Source organism: Rhagoletis pomonella, unplaced genomic scaffold (assembly GCF_013731165.1).
Source record: "Rhagoletis pomonella isolate Grant_MI unplaced genomic scaffold, Rhpom_1.0 Rhpom_scaffold_00007, whole genome shotgun sequence".
In the NCBI taxonomy this organism is placed as follows: Eukaryota; Metazoa; Arthropoda; class Insecta; order Diptera; family Tephritidae; genus Rhagoletis; species Rhagoletis pomonella.
Window position 1 is genome coordinate 11,460,275 of NW_023458561.1, and position 19,666 is coordinate 11,479,940.

At 33.5% G+C, this 19,666-nt stretch overlaps 1 protein-coding gene across 1 annotated transcript in view; it reads left to right on the forward strand.

The window, feature by feature from the left end:
• The window catches only part of LOC118742316 (fork head domain-containing protein FD3), a 43,055-nt gene extending 34,552 nt beyond the window's left edge, over nt 1-8,503 (forward strand). Inside the window, exon 3 of the mRNA XM_036474300.1 lies at nt 7,207-8,503. Within this exon, the coding sequence (XP_036330193.1) occupies nt 7,207-8,239 (1,033 nt within the window). The 3' untranslated portion in view covers nt 8,240-8,503. The remainder of the gene's footprint in view (nt 1-7,206) is intronic.
• Nucleotides 8,504-19,666: the final 11,163 nt, after the last annotated feature.

Here is a 19,666-nt window from a genome sequence, read left to right on the forward strand (position 1 = left end):
CCGAAATAATGCATATAACAAAAACCGAAATAATGCATGCATGCACAGTTTCGGTTGAAAACCGAAATAATGCATATGAAAAACCCGAAGTAATGCATACATGCACAGTTTCGGTTGAAAACCGAAATAATGCATATGAGAAAATACCGAAATTATGCATATGCATACTTTCGTTTTAAAAGCGAAATAATGCATATGAAAAAAAACGAAGTAATGCATACATGCACAGTTTCGGTTTAAAACCGAAATAATGCATATGGTAAAAACCGAAATAAAGCATACATGCACAGTTTCGGTTGAAACCGAAATAATGTCTAAATGCACAGTTTCCATATGCGCAATTTCGGTGCCCCGATTGAAAAAACATCAACAGGCCATTCACTATTCCTTAAAAGCACCAAGTAAATGCAGGCAAAATGTAAGCACAAAACAACTGATATGCACTTTGACACTTTATCCATTTTTACCCGGAGAAAAAGTCCGGGCTGTTTCGGGCAGGAAGAAGAAGACACTTACGAACCAATACGTTCCAATTTTCGCTCTCTATTACCCATTTTGTTGAGTACGGGAATGATTTTTGGGCTATTTTGGGTACCCGCGGGATCCCGCGTTGCGTGTGGGAAAGAACCTAATTAAAAATTGTTCCATTTATTCGCTTTCGTCTCTGTTTTTGTTTCCTATCGATCATGCGTTCGTGTGCATGTAAGCAGCGATACAGCGGAAGATCTGCAAAGAAAATGTTCCCTCTGTCTCTGTACATCAGAGCTGGGCAATTTGTGTTCGCGAGCAGTGATCGGACTTATAAAATTCTGTGTGGTAGATTCTGGAAAAAAGTGTGGTAGATTTAGAAAAAATTTGGTAGATCAGACTTTTTAGAAAAATTGAAAAAAACCTGCAAGGTTTCACCTTCACTGAAAACTTTTTAATTCGAGTTTCTAGAAAAAACTTTTAACTTGGGTTTTGCCAATTTTGACAATCCTCAAGTAAATGTAAACAACGCGTTGAAAACTTGAGATGCTAATACTTTCACAATTGTTTACTCTTATTTGAGAAATCGCCGCCGGGAATGCGAAATCTTGTATACTATCATTCTTGTTATTAGGGACACGAATTTCGATACGATATGATACCATATCGATATTTTTTACTCGAAAGTTTTCAAACGATATTTATTGGAATCGAGTACCAGAACCCTTGCATCGTATCGAATCGTAAATGTACATTACAAAGGTAATGTGAATAATTATACATTTGTATGACAAAGTATTAGAAAATAAAATGATAATGTCAAAACTCTGGGAATTGGGCAAGACTATTTCGACTGCTGAGTGGAAGATCGACCTATCTCGATAGCCAGTTCGAAAACGCCCCATCTCAAAAAACTTTTCAAGAAAGCCCTATTTCAGAATTTGTTTCAAAAACGCGCTATCTCAGCTGCCGATTCGAAAATGCCCTATCTCATCACATTTTCAATACATTTTGAAGTGAGATAGGGCGTTTTTGAACCGAATTCTAAGATAGGGCGTTCTTCAACCAAATTCTGAGATAGGGTGTTTTTCAATAAAATTCTGAAATAGGGCGTTCTTGAAAAGTTCTTTGAGGTAGGGTGTTTTCGAACTAGCTGCCGAGATAGGTCGATCTTCCACTCAGCAATCGATTTGTATAAAACTTTTTGTTGTAATATTTGAAAAATTAAAAGTTAATTTTCCAAATTCCAAGATGTAAAAATTTGTCCTTACTAAAATTTTTATTGAAAGTTTTGTTGTTAATATTGTCTTTAAATATTTCATTTCTTGCAAATCTATGTCGAGCTATAACTTTACTTACTTTGGAATTTATATGTAAAGCAATATGGATATATTATGCGCTTTAAAGCGCAGAAATATGTACTCTCTTAGGTTGGTATGTGGCGCGCCTTCAGTGATGTACTTATTAAAGTGCAAAGTGTTAATTCTATAATAATAATAGAAAATTCACCAATATTCAGATTTAATTTTTTGAATTTTGTATCGATATTTGGAATATCGAGTCTTTTTATTACGATATTAATGGGTGCCCGATATTTTTACAGCGATACTTTAAATGAGTACTATATCGGTACTTTCGGTTCGATATCGTATCCCTACTTTTTACCACATAGTGTTTAGTATTGGACAATTTTTGCTCTTAAAATTAAAAAAAATAAAGAAAATCATGCGGAGCTAAATTATAACTACTTAAAAATGCGAATATGTGGTAGATTTCAGACCTTGTGTGAGGGAGATGTGGTGGAGGCTCCAAAAAGTGGTAGATCTATCACAATGTGGTAGAAGTCCGATCACTGTTCGCGAGCAACGCCAGCGCCGGAAAAAATTTTGCCAGCAAGAGTTTGCAATTAGGAAAAACATATGATTGTGGCGCATGGTTGGATTTTTTGTCGACGATAATTTGAATAAACAAGATCGTTAAATTTAAAAATTTACAAACTGCAGCGATTTTAAAATGAAAAATGTAAGTTAATACTTGTTTACTTAATTAATTTAGTTAATTCCAATGATTTGAAAGGTACTCGGCAAAAAAAACTGTTTTCTTAATCGGAATGCAATCTCAAACAGAGTCGATATAGTAAACCTGACAAAGAAATTGAAACGTATGTTGAAGAAAGTAGGACTGACAAGATATATACACGTAGATCCTACTTTTGCCTCTCAGAAAGAATTTTAAAAATTCTATACAAATTTCTTTTGTTTGAAATGCAACCGTGGACACTAGCTGGCAGAAAAACTTCCAAATTTGCGTTCGTACAGAAAATTGCAAGTTTCTCCACATGAGAGAGAATTTGGGAGCATTTTTTCTTACTATCTGATATTTTGAGTGATAATTCTCGCTGGATTTTCGACGAACAAACCTATTGTCCTCCCTACAAGGCCTTTTCAGACTGACCGATTCTCAATACACTCAAATAGAAACCAATACACATAAAAAACGCTGTAAAAATTTCCCTTCAATTTTAAGGCAGTAAAACAGCGACCTTAAGTTAACATCAACCGAGGTCATATGTTGACAAGGGATGCAAAATCACAGTTACACAAAATAACTGGTCAGATTTTTCAGAAATCCCTTCAATTCTGATGTAAAATATGATGCCATAAGCCTGCAGATCTCCCATTTAGATGACCGGCCATATGACCGGCAGAAGTCTCGTAGGATTCCTAGAGAGAGTTTTGCTTAACAAAGAAATTTGTGCTCTTTTATTTTCATTTTGACTCACTTCAGTGTTGGTTCCTTTAATTCAAGTTGGCATTCGGTTTTTGGAATTTAAATAAGTTCTCAGCAAAAAAGTTTGTTTAAAAAAATACATAGTATATGTATATAGTGCTTGAATATATCAATTTTTCCCTTACCTTAAACCTTTGGGAGTGGGCAAAAATTATGTTTTGTAATTTAGGCAGAATTGAATGTGCGCTATCTGGGAAGACAACGAGCCCTAACCGCCAAAATAACGTAAGCGACATTTTTTTCAAAATTTTCTTTTTGATGCAGAAATGCATCTAGATGCTCTAGGAATATTTCTGCGTCAAAAAGAAAATTTTGAAAAAAGTGTCGCTTACGTTATTTTGGCGATTAGGGCTCGACAATATCTACATGTAATATTTATTCTGTTTGTTGGCACTATATCGAGCCCTAACCGCCAAAATGACGTAAGCGACATTTTTTTCAAAATTTTATTTTTGATGCAGAAATGCATCTAGATGCTCTAGGAATATTTCTGCATTAAAAAGAAAATTTTGAAAAAAGTGTCACTTACGTTATTTTGGCGGTTAGGGCTCGATATCCAATCTTAAGAGTTTTAACAGTGAAACAATTTCTTATTTTCTAAGTTTGCGAATAAAACTTCACACTTAAAATTAAGACATTTATAATAAAAATAAGCGAAATCGGCCCAATTTCATAAAATCCTGCCTGACATGAAAATTTTCTCCACGATTAGGCTAGTAGCCATTTCAAACAGATTTTGGGTCGCTTAGTAAAAAATGGAAACATATATACATATTTGAAATTTAAGATAACAAGACAAATAGCAAAATCGGCTAAAAACGGCTAATTTTTTTCTGCAAAACGGCTAACAAATCGGCTGCCGGCTAAATCGAAATTTCTGCGGCTGTTTGCTATCGCAACCGGCTAAATCTAGCCAGAAAACGGCTCAAATGCCAACACTGATACAGAAGCAAAGCAGCGAATTTCGATTCAGTCTGCTTGCAGATTTCACCAAGGTAATTTTACGCTCGGCTGTTGATTGTTTTTCTTCCTAATTCTAGCACACGCTTGCCACATTTTGTGTAGGAAATTGACAAAAAATGCCCAAAGCAAAATGTGGTGTATTATTCTTCGATTGGTGTTTGCGTGAGTTTACTTCGATTCAAACACAAAATAGTGCGACTATATATAAGAACTACAATTCATAGTTCAAAGAACCTTCAACGACATTGTGTCACACCTACGTATTTTTAATATAAGCAAACTGTATTTTTCATGCCGTGTGAATTTAAAAAAATATAAAATGGGCTTCTTGCTGACCAACGTTCACTAATTTTATAATAAGTTCCATGATTTTTTTCAAAAAGGGCACAAATTGCATACTTTATTTTAGAAAAATTGTTTTCTATCTAAAGAAATCGATAGAGAAATATAAATGCTGGTTTATGGCCAGAAATACTTAGTGGATAATATTTATAAGTTATACTCTATTTTTAGGACTAAATACCTATTTAATGAAAATAATAAAGTCTAAGCACCGTAACCATCTTGCCGGCTGGCATTTCAAAGATTTGATTCTAAGAAAACGGTGCCCAGTTATTAAACAAATGAATTTTACCAATTTAAATTTTACATGTACTAAATTTTTCGTATGCAAAAGTTTCTATAAACTAATAGTATTGTTACAAGATTCATTATTCCACTATACGTATAGGCAAAATAGACCAATAGACCCATGCACGAAAAATACCACTTAGTACATTTATAAAAAATGTGGCAACCATAACTGAGCGCGACGCACTAATACCACGTCAAAGTGAGACTGTGTTGGTATGCCCAGCATTGCTGACCTGAGGGGAAAATCTCTAGTTTTGAACTGGTGCGCTTCTAGTACATTTAGAACCACTACTAGTTCGCGATAAATCTCTTTTGCATGCAAACAAATGGTGAATTTAACACAGCGATGTCATAGGAATTAGAAATTGTCCCCCGCTACATTACCTTTTCTATAGTTCAGAACCAGTCCTAAATTCGACATATGGGACCTAGTTCGCTTTGCACCCCATTTTCTATAGTTTTGAACCAGTTCTAAATTCGTCATTTTAGATATGGATTTCTAAAATTGTTTTTTAAAAGTACCACATATCGCTGCTTTTTAACTGATGGCGATCTAGTTACTATCGGTGAATTTTTTCTTAAGTCAACTAATTGAAAGACTACTTTAAAACAAATGTAAGGAGTAAATGTTTCGAATTTTGATACCCTTTTTACTCAAAAAAAACAAAAAAAATTAAAATTTAAGACAAACTAGACATATTTTGTTTATAGCGTCTTTCTCGTATGAAGCTTGAAGAATGTTAAAGTTCATTTTATGCTTTGATGGTCTTATGGTATTGGGGGAAAAAAAACTCTTTTAGCTTGTGACGGGTGGGACAGTATTTTGTGACCGGTGAGACGAGTCACTATTGAAGACACATACTGCGTGAAGGAAAAGCACACTACTTATTTTGTTTGAATATTTATTATATTTTAAATAAAACGAAGCGTATTTAACTAATAACAAGCTTTATAAAACTGTTTAATAACAAGCTGGTGCATCCCCATTTTCACTATCGCTGTATACATCGCTGTAGCGGAGTTTTACTTTTTGAGACATTTGTATTTGTTTTTGTCTTGATGTTGCAGAGAGGGCATAAGCGAGACATTTATTCTTTAATGCTTTGAAGTAGTTCTGCTTTTGAACATGTGGAATTGACTTAATGGCAGACCACCAATTATTGAGTTTTTCTTTATTGTTTTTTTATACCGTCGGTAGAAATGAAATGAATTTTAATGTTCAGATTCTTCGTTTTCAAGTAATCATAGCAATCTTTGCTAGAGTTCATTATTTGCCTTCTGGTTTTAATAGCGTTTCAAAGCATTTGTTTGACCGTTCATCGCACCTTTTCCGTGACTAGTTGCGAAAAAGTTCCAGCCAATCTCAACACCCCAGTCCTCTTGCGACCAACAGATGTTTGACAGAGTGAAATTATTTTTAAATTGTGCAGCACAACCATCCAAAACAGCGTGAATTTGTTTCAAAATGGGATATTTAGTTTGTATATCCTCAATAATTTTCTTTAAAAAGGTCCACACTGCATACTTGTCATGCAACACTGTACTGTACTGTACATTAAAACTGGTACATCTGAAGAAAGAGCAATCGAATCGCAACAAACGAAATTGAATTTTGAAGGCGAAGAGTAATACTTAATGATACCCTAAGTAGAAATGAGCGAAAAAATTTGTTGTTTTATAATAAACCGTGTTTTTACACTTAGAGGTTAGGATATCTCAAAATTCGGACGTGTTAGAGAAATTCTGCAGCCAGATTTGGATTCAGCACCGAAAAATCTAAAAACCGATGAACTCAGGTGGCAAAAAAAGTTAAAATTTTTCGGACTGTGTAATCAATCAATAATAAAGAAAATAAAAAGTAAACACTTTTTTTTTGGTTGTAGAGTTGATAATGGCCTGACAAGTAAACACTTAACTTATCTGCGTGCTAGCATTTTCAACGCTAATACAATTTAACAAGAACGCAAGAACGTGGGTTTGCAACTTCATCTTTTTATCAATCATGGTTTGCATTTTAGTGCATTTAAATTTGTCGATTCTTGTAAATTCAGAAATTTTAGTGCAGAAAAAAGCACTAAAAAGGGCACTAGGCACTAAACCATTTTTTTTGGCGTTTTAATTTTCAAAAAGCACTAAATCTAGTGCTTAAAGCACCAAGTTGGCAACTATGCTGAAACTTCACAAGACTTTGGCATGCAATTTTTACACATTATGAAACGTTAATATGTGTGACAATTAATTATGCATAAATTTCTCAAAGGTGCTCCTTTTTTTAGTTATTACAGCCTTTTAGTTGCTAGGCTTTTAAATTCAATATATCTGTTTTTATGAGAAATTGTGTTCTTTTTTCAGATTCGCATACTATAAGGAAAAGTTTCCTGCATGGCAGAACTCCATTAGGCACAATTTGAGCCTAAACGATTGCTTTATTAAAGTTCCACGCGAACCAGGAAATCCGGGTAAGGGTAACTTCTGGACATTGGACCCATTAGCCGAAGACATGTTTGACAACGGAAGCTTCCTAAGGAGACGAAAGAGATACAAACGTCCACCCGCTATGCAGAGATTTCCATTTCCTGCGGTTTTTGGGTCTATTTCGCCATTTTGGATTCGAAAACCTGTGCCTTTAGTGCCAGTTCATTTTAATGTCGCAAATTTCACAGGCAATCGTGATTGCTTCGATATGTTGCATGCGCCGACTGATGTTTTCGATGCGGCGCGGAGAGAAGAGAAAAAGTTCAACTTCTTTGCAGGTGCAGATGTTCTTTCATATCAGAACAACGACAAATTCGACAACATAGTCTGTCAGAATGCCTCGTTTATGAGAAAAAACACAAACGTTCTCGGTGTGATGGACGATAAGCAAGACAACACCCAGGATAAATACAGCAGACTGCATTCTTCTGTTGGATCGGCGGCCAGTTTCATAGAAGAACAGAATATCGATTGCAGCAACTTACTCCAATACAAAGATTCTAACATCTTCAATGAAAGCGATGATTTGTCGTGTGATAGAATTGACGTCGAAAGCTCCAATGATCATGACTCCCACATATCAGACTCAATTGATAGTGTATGTACAAATAATAGATTAGATCCGCAATTAGACGCTGAAGACGTCGTTAAAGGGAATAAGGGTGATGCAAAAAGATCATCTTCATACATTTTATTATTTGATAATTCAGAAATTTCGAATTGTTCAAAGGGTAACAATAACTTTGTGGGTTTAAAAGATACATCGAAGGTAAAGTATAATGATGATGAAACCCACAAACAAACAATAATTCCCTTCGAGTACGATCATGTCAGAACAACAAAGCACAACAATGCGAAAGATTTTCGCATAGAGGCATTAATTGGAAATGTGGACGAGACCAACGGTTAGAAATGAAATTCTTGTAAATTGCGTTCACAATTTTTGTGAATGAAGAAATGTAAATTTGTATACATTATTGAATGTTTGCTATGATGAACTTCAACCACAAATATGATCAAATATGCGGTAACTTTTAAAATGTATGTATATTTCTTAAACTTGGTATTCTGTAAATGTGAGAATCGCAAATCAAATTAATGTGTTATGTAAATTGTATGAGTAGCTTATGAGTATGAAAAAGAAATTTATAAATAAACCATCTATCCAGTTTTAAAAAAAGCGATATTTAATAATTTAATTGTACTATGAATTTTAGTTTGAGGTCGACAATAAAACAAGGAAAATTCCATAGATGCGCGACAAGAGAAGAGATCCGACGAAAACAGCGTCATTGCAACAATGCAATGGCCAAAAGTCATTTTTTAAAGTAACAATAGATCAATTTCTTTTATCCCTTCACTAAGCTAATTCTCTAGAGAAAAAAAGGGCACACTCATTATTTGCTTAAACAGTTTTTACGTTGGGATATCCGCTGTTAAAACTTACATTTCTATAAAAAGTTTAAAGACGAAGATGGAAATCTGGTACTCGACGCCCAGAGCACCCTTGTGATAAGTTGGGTACACTTTTCAGCGCTTTTGAATAGAAGCACAGCCGGCGTGTTTGACGAAGAATTGACGCTGAGCAATGTATTGGCAGCAGCTCACGTCCCTCTACTATTCTTCTTTCGAAGTCAGTATTCTTGTACTTCGAATTGGAATAAGTAAGTCTTAGAGTGAGAAATATACTTCAAATAAAAGGAGAATGGAAATGAATAACGAAGGTAATATTTGTGTGATTAACAAAAAATAAAATTAGCATTTAGCTTGCTAAATGAAATAAAACTTATTGTCAAAATGGACTCTAATTTAGTTTATGATATTCCACTTTAAGTAAAGTAAAATTGGTTTCATTTGCTGGTCTTCAAGCTTTGTGGGCAATAACAATATTTAATTAAATTTTGTGGGCTGAGAATCATGTTGCACTTTTTGGATAATGAGCTTTTTTCTTAGAAAACTTTCACGTGTTTTTTGCGTGCTTTTTGATGTTTGAAAAGAAAGATGCAACAAAAACTGCTGTTTTAAACATTTTGCTGCAAAATATTATTAAAGGGAGCACATCCGAAGAATATAACAACTACATAACGATAACGTCAAATTGGATCCGCCATATGGAATTTAAAAAATTTGATATCAGATTCGAAATAAGAGGACTCGAAAACTCCTTATTTATATGAGCTTATGGTGAAAAGGAAAAAATTATAAAATTTGTTCGCCATATTGATTCGCCATTTTTAATTCCAAAAGTATTGCATCGGGCCCCGCTTATATATATGTTTTTGGTGAAAGGGAAAAAATTATAAAATTTGGTCGCCGTATTGGAACCGCCATTTTAAATCTGAAAAATCGAACATCATATTCGAAATCAGCGACTTCAAAAACCATCAAATCAATTTGGTTACCTCTCTACTAGTCGCCAGGACATAGTGCAAAGTAGATTTGGCGATATTCGATTATTTGAATCAGACGGTTGCATTAGTTGCGTTTCCCAACTTTTCTGGGTTAAAACCTGTAAAACTGTCACAAAGCAAAAGAAGCCGGAGAACCGAGTACGGGAACGCTTTCTGCTAAAGTCCTATAAATTCTTGCGAGTTAGAGAACGCAACTACTCTGTAACGAGCTAGCGAGAATTTTCGTATCGATATCGCAGCTTAGCAGCAACATTCGTCGCATAGATCGCCGCTAGGATTGTCCATAAATATGTTCTTCAATTTATGTATAACCTGTAATTGGCCTTTTTGAATCGTTGTGGAAATTTTCATTGCTATTTTATAAAGGAAATTTAGAAGAGAATGGAAGTTCAAAACGAAATCTGTCAAGCTTTTATAATTAGGTTTTGACGTACATAATTAATTCAAGCAAATTTTCCACACTTTAAGAGACAACTTAATTGCTAAAGTGAAAACCTTAACAACATATGTACAAGTAGATATAATGCAGCGGATCAATACAGGAGCTCCGCTGCGTCGGCCATGTTGTACGAATAGTCAGAAACGCAATGCTGGAGCAAGAAAATGTGAAAAGTGGTGGACATGGCTTCACTTGGCATTTTTAATTAGCGCCAGTTGGCGCAGAAAAGAAACAACGAATGCTGTATTGCAGTCGGCCAAAATCGCATAGGCGGTTATGAAAAGAATTTCTTCCTCCGCTGAAGGATACTCCTTTCATTCTGATCTCGATACGATGAAAGAAAATCGTGAGTGATATTAGCAGCGATGCGCTAATTACCAATTGTTTTTAATCAATTCAAAATATTTCGTGTCAAATTAATATGTGAATCAGTTTAATTTTTCGATCAAAAGGTCATATAATGTATACGTTATTTCGACCTCAAGTGCCAGATTGACAGGTCTAGACTTTAATTTAAGGTAAGTATTTATATTCTTTAGAAATTTTGTGTGCCTACTTTGGACTCTAAACAAAAGGTACTAGTAATATCATAAGTGGCTGGACCTTTTTGTAGGCAAAGCATTTTAATTTTCCTTGTTTCCAACATCAGAACTTGCCTCAAAAGTTATATGTATTGACCCGTAAGAACAGGGCAGAGCAAATACGAGACATCTGATAATGCTAAAGCCCAAACACACATTAACGTTTTGTAAAATTATATAGTAGAGTTGGGCCCTTTAGTTATTTTGAGTGAACCGTTCAGTTGTAAAAAGTTCGCTCCCCTTAGTGAACTAGTTATTTACTTAATTCAGTTCATTTAGTTCAATTCACGAATTATCATATTATTATTATATACATTACATAAAAAACTAACACTTTGGTAATTTAAATTCACAGAATACATTACAAACATAAAAAACGCGCACAAATATTGTTAGGAAAATAAATCACATAGAAATTATGCAGTCTTTATCAATCGACGGCACACATGCAGTAATGGTAAAATCTTCTTAGCACTATTGTTATTACACAAACATATTATATGTAACTAACATATGTAGCATATTTTATTTTAACATCGCACAGAGGAGTATTTGCATAGTAAAACCGGTCAAAATTATTTTATGTGTTTTTCTACTCAGTAATAAAATGAAACATGTTACTTAATCATAATTAGGGATTTATAGGATAAAAATTACTAATTACACTATCTTAGGATCATTTTCGTGAAATATTTTGTTATATTCAGTTACCATAAGTCCACAAAGAACTTTTTCAGAAAAAGCCAAGAACGGAATTCGTTTTTCTAGAACATATTTAGGTCGACAAGTTCGGATATGCACTTCGTTCTTTCAGACTGACTTAAAAATAATTAAAAAAAAGAATGTGGTAAATTATTCTAAGGACACCATCGTTCTCGCCGAAGCCAATTAATAAGTACTCGAAATTCGACAGTTTTTCTAGTTTTGGAAGCCTTGGAGAGGTTTTCTAACTTAACACGTAGCAATACTTATACGGTACAAATTAACTATCCGGAAAATCTTCTGCTAACACGTAACTAATTTTCTTTTTTATCTGAGAAGGTCATTGGAGGACTTCGGCAGGACTTGGAATTGACCCGATACATTCAAGTTTATAGATAAATTTCAATGATTTGATACATATCGATAGTTCGATGAATTTCAAGAACAGTAAAATTCGATAACTCAACAAAATTCGTTAACTCGACCAATTTCGATAACTGTGAAATTCGATGGCTCGATAAATTTCGATAACTCAAAAATGTAAAAACTTTGGATACCTTTATAAATTTTTACTTTTGACATCTCCACATTTCTCGAAAACTATCTAAACATTTTGATAACTCGTTACACTCTGTTAAGACGATTAAATTCGATGAGCAGTGATAAATCGATAAGCTTATATAACGTTGAAATTTCGATAAATCGATATATTTTGAAAATTCCATAAAATTTGCTTTGTTGAACCAACCAATTTCAGTAGATCAATAATTATAATTATGCATTACGACACCTCGATATATTTCGTTAAGTCTATAAATAATGATAATTCAATAAATATCGATAACTTGATACATTTCTTTAACTTGACAAATTTCGTTAATCCCACACGTTTTTATAGCTCGATAACTATCCGTAAATTTGGACAACTAAGTTTCTGTGTCTATCAATTTCGACAACTCAGTAAACATTGATCAGTTTGAATAATTCTATACGTTGCGATAACTTAATAAGCATGGATAAAGTTCGATAATTATAAACTTCGATGATTCGATAAATTTCACTACCTTTATGGCTGATTTTATTTCGATTCCTATCTTTTAACCTAATTCTTATGTATTTCTCATTGTCTCCATTTTCGCCTTTATCTCAATTTTCGTCTTTATCTTCACTTTTGCCTTTTTTTGTCTTCATCGTTATCACTTGTTTCTCCATCTTCATATTTATCTTTATTTCAAAGTTTAATTTCAAATACGAAGTAAAACAAAATGCGAAAGGCTTGAATTGAACAGGTTGCAAAAACAATCGTTAACAAATATGGTAATTTTTAAACGACGATTTTCAACCAATTCGAAACTATAAAAACTCTCGTCATCTACAGAAAATTACTTTCCAACGGTGTTTCTGGTTTTGAAATCGGTAACTTTACCTTGGTTTTCATCTTTGTTTTTATCTTTCACATCTTTGCTTATATCCTTTTCTTTTTCTGTTCACGTAGATGAGATGAGGTGCGATGACGTGATAAGATGTGACGTGATTTTATGTGATGTGATAGGATGTCATGTCATGTGTTGTCATATCCTCTGATGTCATGTCATATGATGTCATACCATATGATTTCATATCATGTGATGCCACGTCATGTAATGCCATGTCATGTCATACGATGTCATATCATGTGATCTCGTCATTTGATGTCATGCCATATAATGTGATGTCATATCATATAATGTCATGTCACATGATATCGTGTGATGTGATATCATATTATGTGATGCAAAATCATGTGATGTCTCTTCATATCATGTGATAAAATGTGATGTGATGTCATGTAATGTGATCACATTCCATGTTCCGATTATTGTATCGATAACCCTGTTGATAACTGTGTTGATAAAAGTACCGATAACAATATCCATACACATATAGAAAAATACAACGATTGTAAAATCGATTAATTCAGCGATAAATATAACAATCATCAGTATCAGTATCATAACAATATATGTAAATGACTAAATCGATAACAAAATCAATTATTTAATCGATTATTATACCGATAACAATATCCATTATTGTATCGATAACAGTATCGATTATTATATTGATTATTATATCGATTACAATAGCGGTTATTTAATCAATAAAAGTATCGATAACAATATCGATTATTTTATCGATAGAAATATCGATTATTATATCGAAAAAATATCGAGTTTTATATCGATAACAATATCGAGTTTTATATCGATAACAATATCGATCTTCATCCTCATCCTTTTCTTCATATTTATCTTTATTTCTGCATATTCCTCTTCACCTTTACCTTAAAGTGTTTAAATTTACCTTGATCTTCGTTTTTGCCTGTATCTCTAGGCATCTTTGTTTTTGTTTTTATTCTCAAACCGCTAAACCACTGAGAAGCATTTCCATGTGCATTATTCCCCTGGAATTTGACAATTTACTCCCAACCAACCAACTGCCTAAAGAAGTTTCACTTCATAAATTCAAGAAATGTTCTTACCCGTTCAGTTACCCTAATTCTTATTTATCCGTCAATGTCTCCATTTTCGTTTTTATGGTCACTTTTTTCTTATTTTTTTTTGACTTCATCGTTATCATTTATTTCTTCATATTTATCTTTATTTCAAAGCTTAATTTCAAATGCGAAGTGGAACAACATGCGAAACATCTCAAATTGAACATGTTGCAGCAACATCTATACACAAATCGGAAATGTTTAAACAACGGTTTAAGCCGTAATTTTCAACCAATTTTGAAACCATCTAGAGAAAAAAGCCTTTCCAATGGTGTTTTTGGTTTTGAAATCGGTTCTGTAGGATCGCCAAACGAACGGAGACAAAATTTATGTTAGCGTATTAATATATAGATTATTGTCCAGTTTCATAGTCCTTCAAAGGATCTCCCGAGGACTTTAATATAAAAGTAATGCAGCTCAGTAAATTTGGGTAACCAGCTCCGATGAAAGCTGTTGACCGTCGAGTATAGTTTTTGGCATTCCCTATCTTATATTTTTAAAGTATTTTTACAGATGAAGAAAACAATAGGAAAAAACTAGCTATGGATGGAGTTTTTTCAATATATCTTCGACAAATAGTATTCGATCGTTACGTAACTTTTACCAAATTAAAGGCCTGACTTACAGCTTTTCAACAATGTGACAATCGACTTTCCTTATAACTAGACATTGAAAATTTCTGCAAATAAAAACTAAAATAACAATCTTACGACTCGTCGTGTTTTGTCCTTCGAAACAAAAATTGAGCACATGTGAGCAAATTATTTTTGATTTGATTGCTCAAAGATGGATTTAGTACATATATTTCAAAGAACCAAATATTGGCAAACCTTGACAAGTAAACAAAAATACCAATATTTAAATAACGGATCAAAATGGAGAGATTTTAACTTTTCTAAAAGAAGGCCATACTAAAAGCAATTAACTTATATTTAGTTTTAAATTATAGAAATTACTTTCTTCTGCCATGTTCAAAAGGTTTTTTGTTTAAATAAATAGGTCTTCACCAGGGATGGAATGCAAAATTTCCAAATGTGCCTAATAGTCTTCAAAAATAGTGCCGAAAAGAAGATGAAAGTGCCACAAAATTGAATTTCTTTTAAGGCGTTTTAAGAGCAATATATTTTTAGAAGCAATATTTTTAAAATACACTGAATTAATATAATAATTATTAGTTAACTAAATTATTGCAGTAAATTACTTTTATGAAGGATTCCTTAGACATATACATAAATTCATAGTAAAATTACACAGAATTCCAATTACGGATGGGAAATACACCGAAATATAGCTATTCTGACATTTTTCCACACGTATGTATGTACCTATATGCGAAATAATGGAAATGAGGCATTTTGACCAGTCTCGTCTATTTTTTTCATTGACTATTTTTGATTGATTTTATATAAAAGTCTAACTCATAATTTATAAACACAATAAATGTACACAAACCGGCATTTCAAACTTTGTACAAAAATTATAAAAACTCAGAAGGTCTTCGCAACAACAAGTTTTGAATTCAGAATTTTTAGGGAGAATCCAAGTTTTCGATTTTATGCCTATTTTCCAATATAAAGTGTGTTCGAAAATTTTGTAAATGCATGAAAATGTATGACACTGTCAGAAAAACAAATCAAAAATTATCGGGGTATTGCAGAAACTTACACTTTTATTTAATGGCCTATAAAACTGCAATCTTAGAATCCTTCTAAAAATTCTGATTTAAAAGCTTGTTTTTGCGAAAACTTCCTTTCCTACTGCGTATTCATAAAAGAATTCCGCGGTTTGTAAATATTTCTCACGGCCTTTATTGCAATTTTTTAGTGCTTTTAATTTGCACTTTTTGTAATTTTTTAATCTATAACGTGGTATGTGATTTTTTCTTATATATTAGCATTTTATGCTAAATTTCTATATTCTATGATTGTGCCAAAACATGGTGAATTGTGCCAAAAGTGCCTCTGAGAATGATAGTACCAAAAATGGCACTATTGTGCCTACTTTCCATCACTGGTCTTCACTAAGACACAATTACCGAAGAAACAAGGAGAACGACTGAAATCTTGGAGAACAAAAGAAAATAAACGATCACAACATTGACTGTTTTTATGTTGACGTATGTCCAAAGGAAAGCAGCGGAGGGGTTTTCATGGCTACCTTTCAATAGCCAGTATAGACAGTGTGCCAAATAATAGTTGCGTTCCTTATCTCCCAGAAATAGTCAGAAAAAGTCCGAAGTAGTCATATTTAGTCCAAAAAGCGTTCCTTAACTTGAAAATGACAGCAAAAATGAGAGAGCAACACTCAGTGAGAGTGACTCTCTTCAGTCCGAAGTAGTCAGATTTAAGCTGAAATTAGTCAAGAACGTAAACCTACCGGTACGTAAACCCGAGTCAGCTGACACCATCTGCCTTACCAAAGCGCCATGTAAATGAAAACTCAACATCGCAGAATTTTTCTGTAGTTGTAGCCCGTAGCGCAGAAATATGCGGAATTTAGATTTTTCCGTGTCAGCTGATTTCTCCTTCTTTAGATGGTTGCCACTTCGTCAGTTTTGCAGATGGTAAAAAAGTTATAAATTCCTATTCAAAATATGTTTAAAATATGTGAAATTTACTATTGAATAAGGTTTTTGTTGAAAACTAAGTAGTTTATATTTAGCTACAATCTATTATAGCACGAAAAATTGTGGTTGAAAGGGTAAGTTTATGAAAAGGTATTGAAGAGTGGCAACAGTGTAGTAAGCAACACTGAGGGCTCCAGTAATCGACAAAATTCTGCGTATACAGATTGCGTTTAAGTATACGTTCTGCGTTCTCGACTAATTTCAGCTTTAGTCAGAAGAATTTTTTTTGGCAAAATCTTGAAAAGTGTCAAACTCAACTGAATTTAAATTAATGGAAATTAAAGAATACGCAAAAAGTGAGAATAATCTAAAAAGTAAAAAAAAGTGAATTGAAATTGGAAGGAGGGTAAAAATTATTGATATAGTAAGTGTTTATTGTGTTTGTGTGAATGTGTTTTTTTTTTATTTTATTTGTTATTTTTATAAACAAGGCAGAACAACTATGAATACTGACACTGTGGTTTTTGCAAGAAATATTTAACAAAAATATTTAAGTATTGGAGAAAACTTTTAACCTTCAATTAATTTCTTTTAAATTTTAAATGTCCTTATATTTCACTTATAACTCACTTAAATCATAAATATTCCTAAATTTCATTCATAACTTACACTATCGTTAACTGCATTCTGTGTGTTGTTGTTACTTATACAGTTGTTTTTTTGGTTGTTCCCTTTTCCACTATCGTTGTTGTTGTTGTTACTTTTTTACAGTTGTTTTTGTTGTTCCTTTGCCACTATTGCTGGCGTTGTTACCTTTTTATAGTTGTTTTTGTTGTTCTTTTGCCACTATTGCTGGTGTTGTTACTTTTTTACAGTTGTTTTTGTTGTTCTTTTGCCACTATTGCTGGTTTTGTTACTTTTTTACAGTTGGTTTTGTTGTTGTTGTTCTTTCATTGATGCTATTATTTATTTTTGAATTTTATTCAACGATTTTCTCTAAATTTAAACACTTATTTTTATGTCCGTTTATTCAAAGTTTTTTTTTTCTTCTACACTGGTTTGTGAAATGTTCCTTTTTAATTTGGCTGGGAAAGCACTTCCCTTCTTTTTCCTAAGTAGGTACTAAGGGGTCAAACTAATTTTTATGGTTCGCGCGGACTTTTTACGTTTTAAACCGCGCTCCACATTGGGCGCCAATAAATACACGATGTTATTTTCGTTTATTTAAAAAATTTTTGTTTATTTCTATCATTAACAAGTAAGAAAGTCTAAGTTCGGGCGGAGCCGAACGTTAAATACACAGCGCGCGTATTAAATACATGTTTTTCACCTTACCGAAAGCTACCGCTACATGGCAAGCCGGGGCGTATCAATTTTGAGTAAATTAGAGTCCTTAGATTTCGAAATTTTGAAGTTTCAAGCAGTTCTGAAATTTGCCGTTATATGTAAAGCGGCCTCAATTTTAGTCCGCTTTCAATAATTTTCAACGTTTTGCTTTTATGTGGCAAGCATAATAACCATACCGAGTTTGGTACAAATTGGTAGAACGGTTACCGACATACATATGTATATGTGATCATAAGTAGGCGGTTCCACGCCCATTTTCCAAAATTTTATCACAAACGTATTTCTTGGTTAAGAATTGTTGCAAGCATCAATTTTGAACATTAATATTTACTGATTTATCGAAGATTTTGTATTTCTCTAAATTACCGTTATATGGGATGTGGGCGTGGTTATTGTCCGATTTTAAAAATTTTCGGCCATTTGGTATCCTGTGCGAAGGCCAACAACTGTGCCACGTTTGGAAGAAATTGGTACAGCGGTTACCAAGATATACACATGTAACTATAAGTGGGCGTGGCTACGCCCATTTTCCGAAAATTTATAATATTCTTATTTTTCTGAAATTTGCCGTTATATGTAAAGCGGCCTCAATTTTAGTCCGCTTTCAATAATTTTCAACGTTTTGCTTTTATGTGGCAAGCACAATAACCATACCGAGTTTGGTACAAATTGGTAGAACGGTTACCGACATACATATATGTGATCATAAGAGGGCGGTGCCACGCCCATTTTCCAAAATTTTATCACAAACGTATTTCTTGGTTAAGAATTGTCGCACCCATCAATTTTGAACATTAATACTTACTGATTTGTCGAAGATTTTGTATTTCTCTAAATTACCGTTATATGGGGTGTGGGCGTGGTTATTGTCCGATTTTAAAAATTTTCGGCCATTTGGTATGTTGTGTGAAGGCCAAGAACTGTGCCAAGTTTGGAAGAAATAGGTACAGGGGTTACCAAGATATACACATGTAACCCTAAGTGGGCGTGGCTACGCCCATTTTCCAAAAATTTATAATATTCTTATTTTTCGTCTAAAGCTTATTGTAAATATCAATTTTTAGTGAATAATCTCCAGCAGTTACTAAAATATCGCAGTTTTCGGTTTTCTGAAAATTACCGTTATATGGGAAGTGGGCGTGGTTACAGTCCGATTTCGCCCATTTTCAATACCAACCTACCTTGGATAAATGGAAATCTACTTACCAAATTTTGTTGAGATATTCAATTTTTGCTCGAGTTATCGTGCACACGGACGGACGGACAGACTGACAGACGGACAGACGGACGGACAGACAGACATGGCTTAGTCGATTTCTGTTTTCATTCTGATCATTTATGTATACATTTGTCTATATCTATCTCGATTAGTTTTGGCTGTTACAAACAACCGTTATGTGAACAAAATTAACAACAACAAGTGCGCTCGGGTATAAAAATGTGTCAATTAGTTATACGGCACTATGTGCCTTTTGTTTAAACTAAATTGGTTGGTTAAACTAAATTAAAGATTAAGTTGATTAGGCGGCACTACGTGCCTGTTGGTTAAACTAAATTAAACATTAAGTTATTAGGCGGCATGTGCCCGTTGGTTATACTAAATTAAACATTAAGTTGATTAGACTGAAATATTCTTAAAGCTAAAACTATAAGCTACCCTTCCTGAGCCTGCCTACCTGACCAAAGATGCTTGGTCAGCACAGGGTTTGCGCGTGTAGCTTGCAGCAGAAGTATTTGGTCAGGTGAGTGAATAAG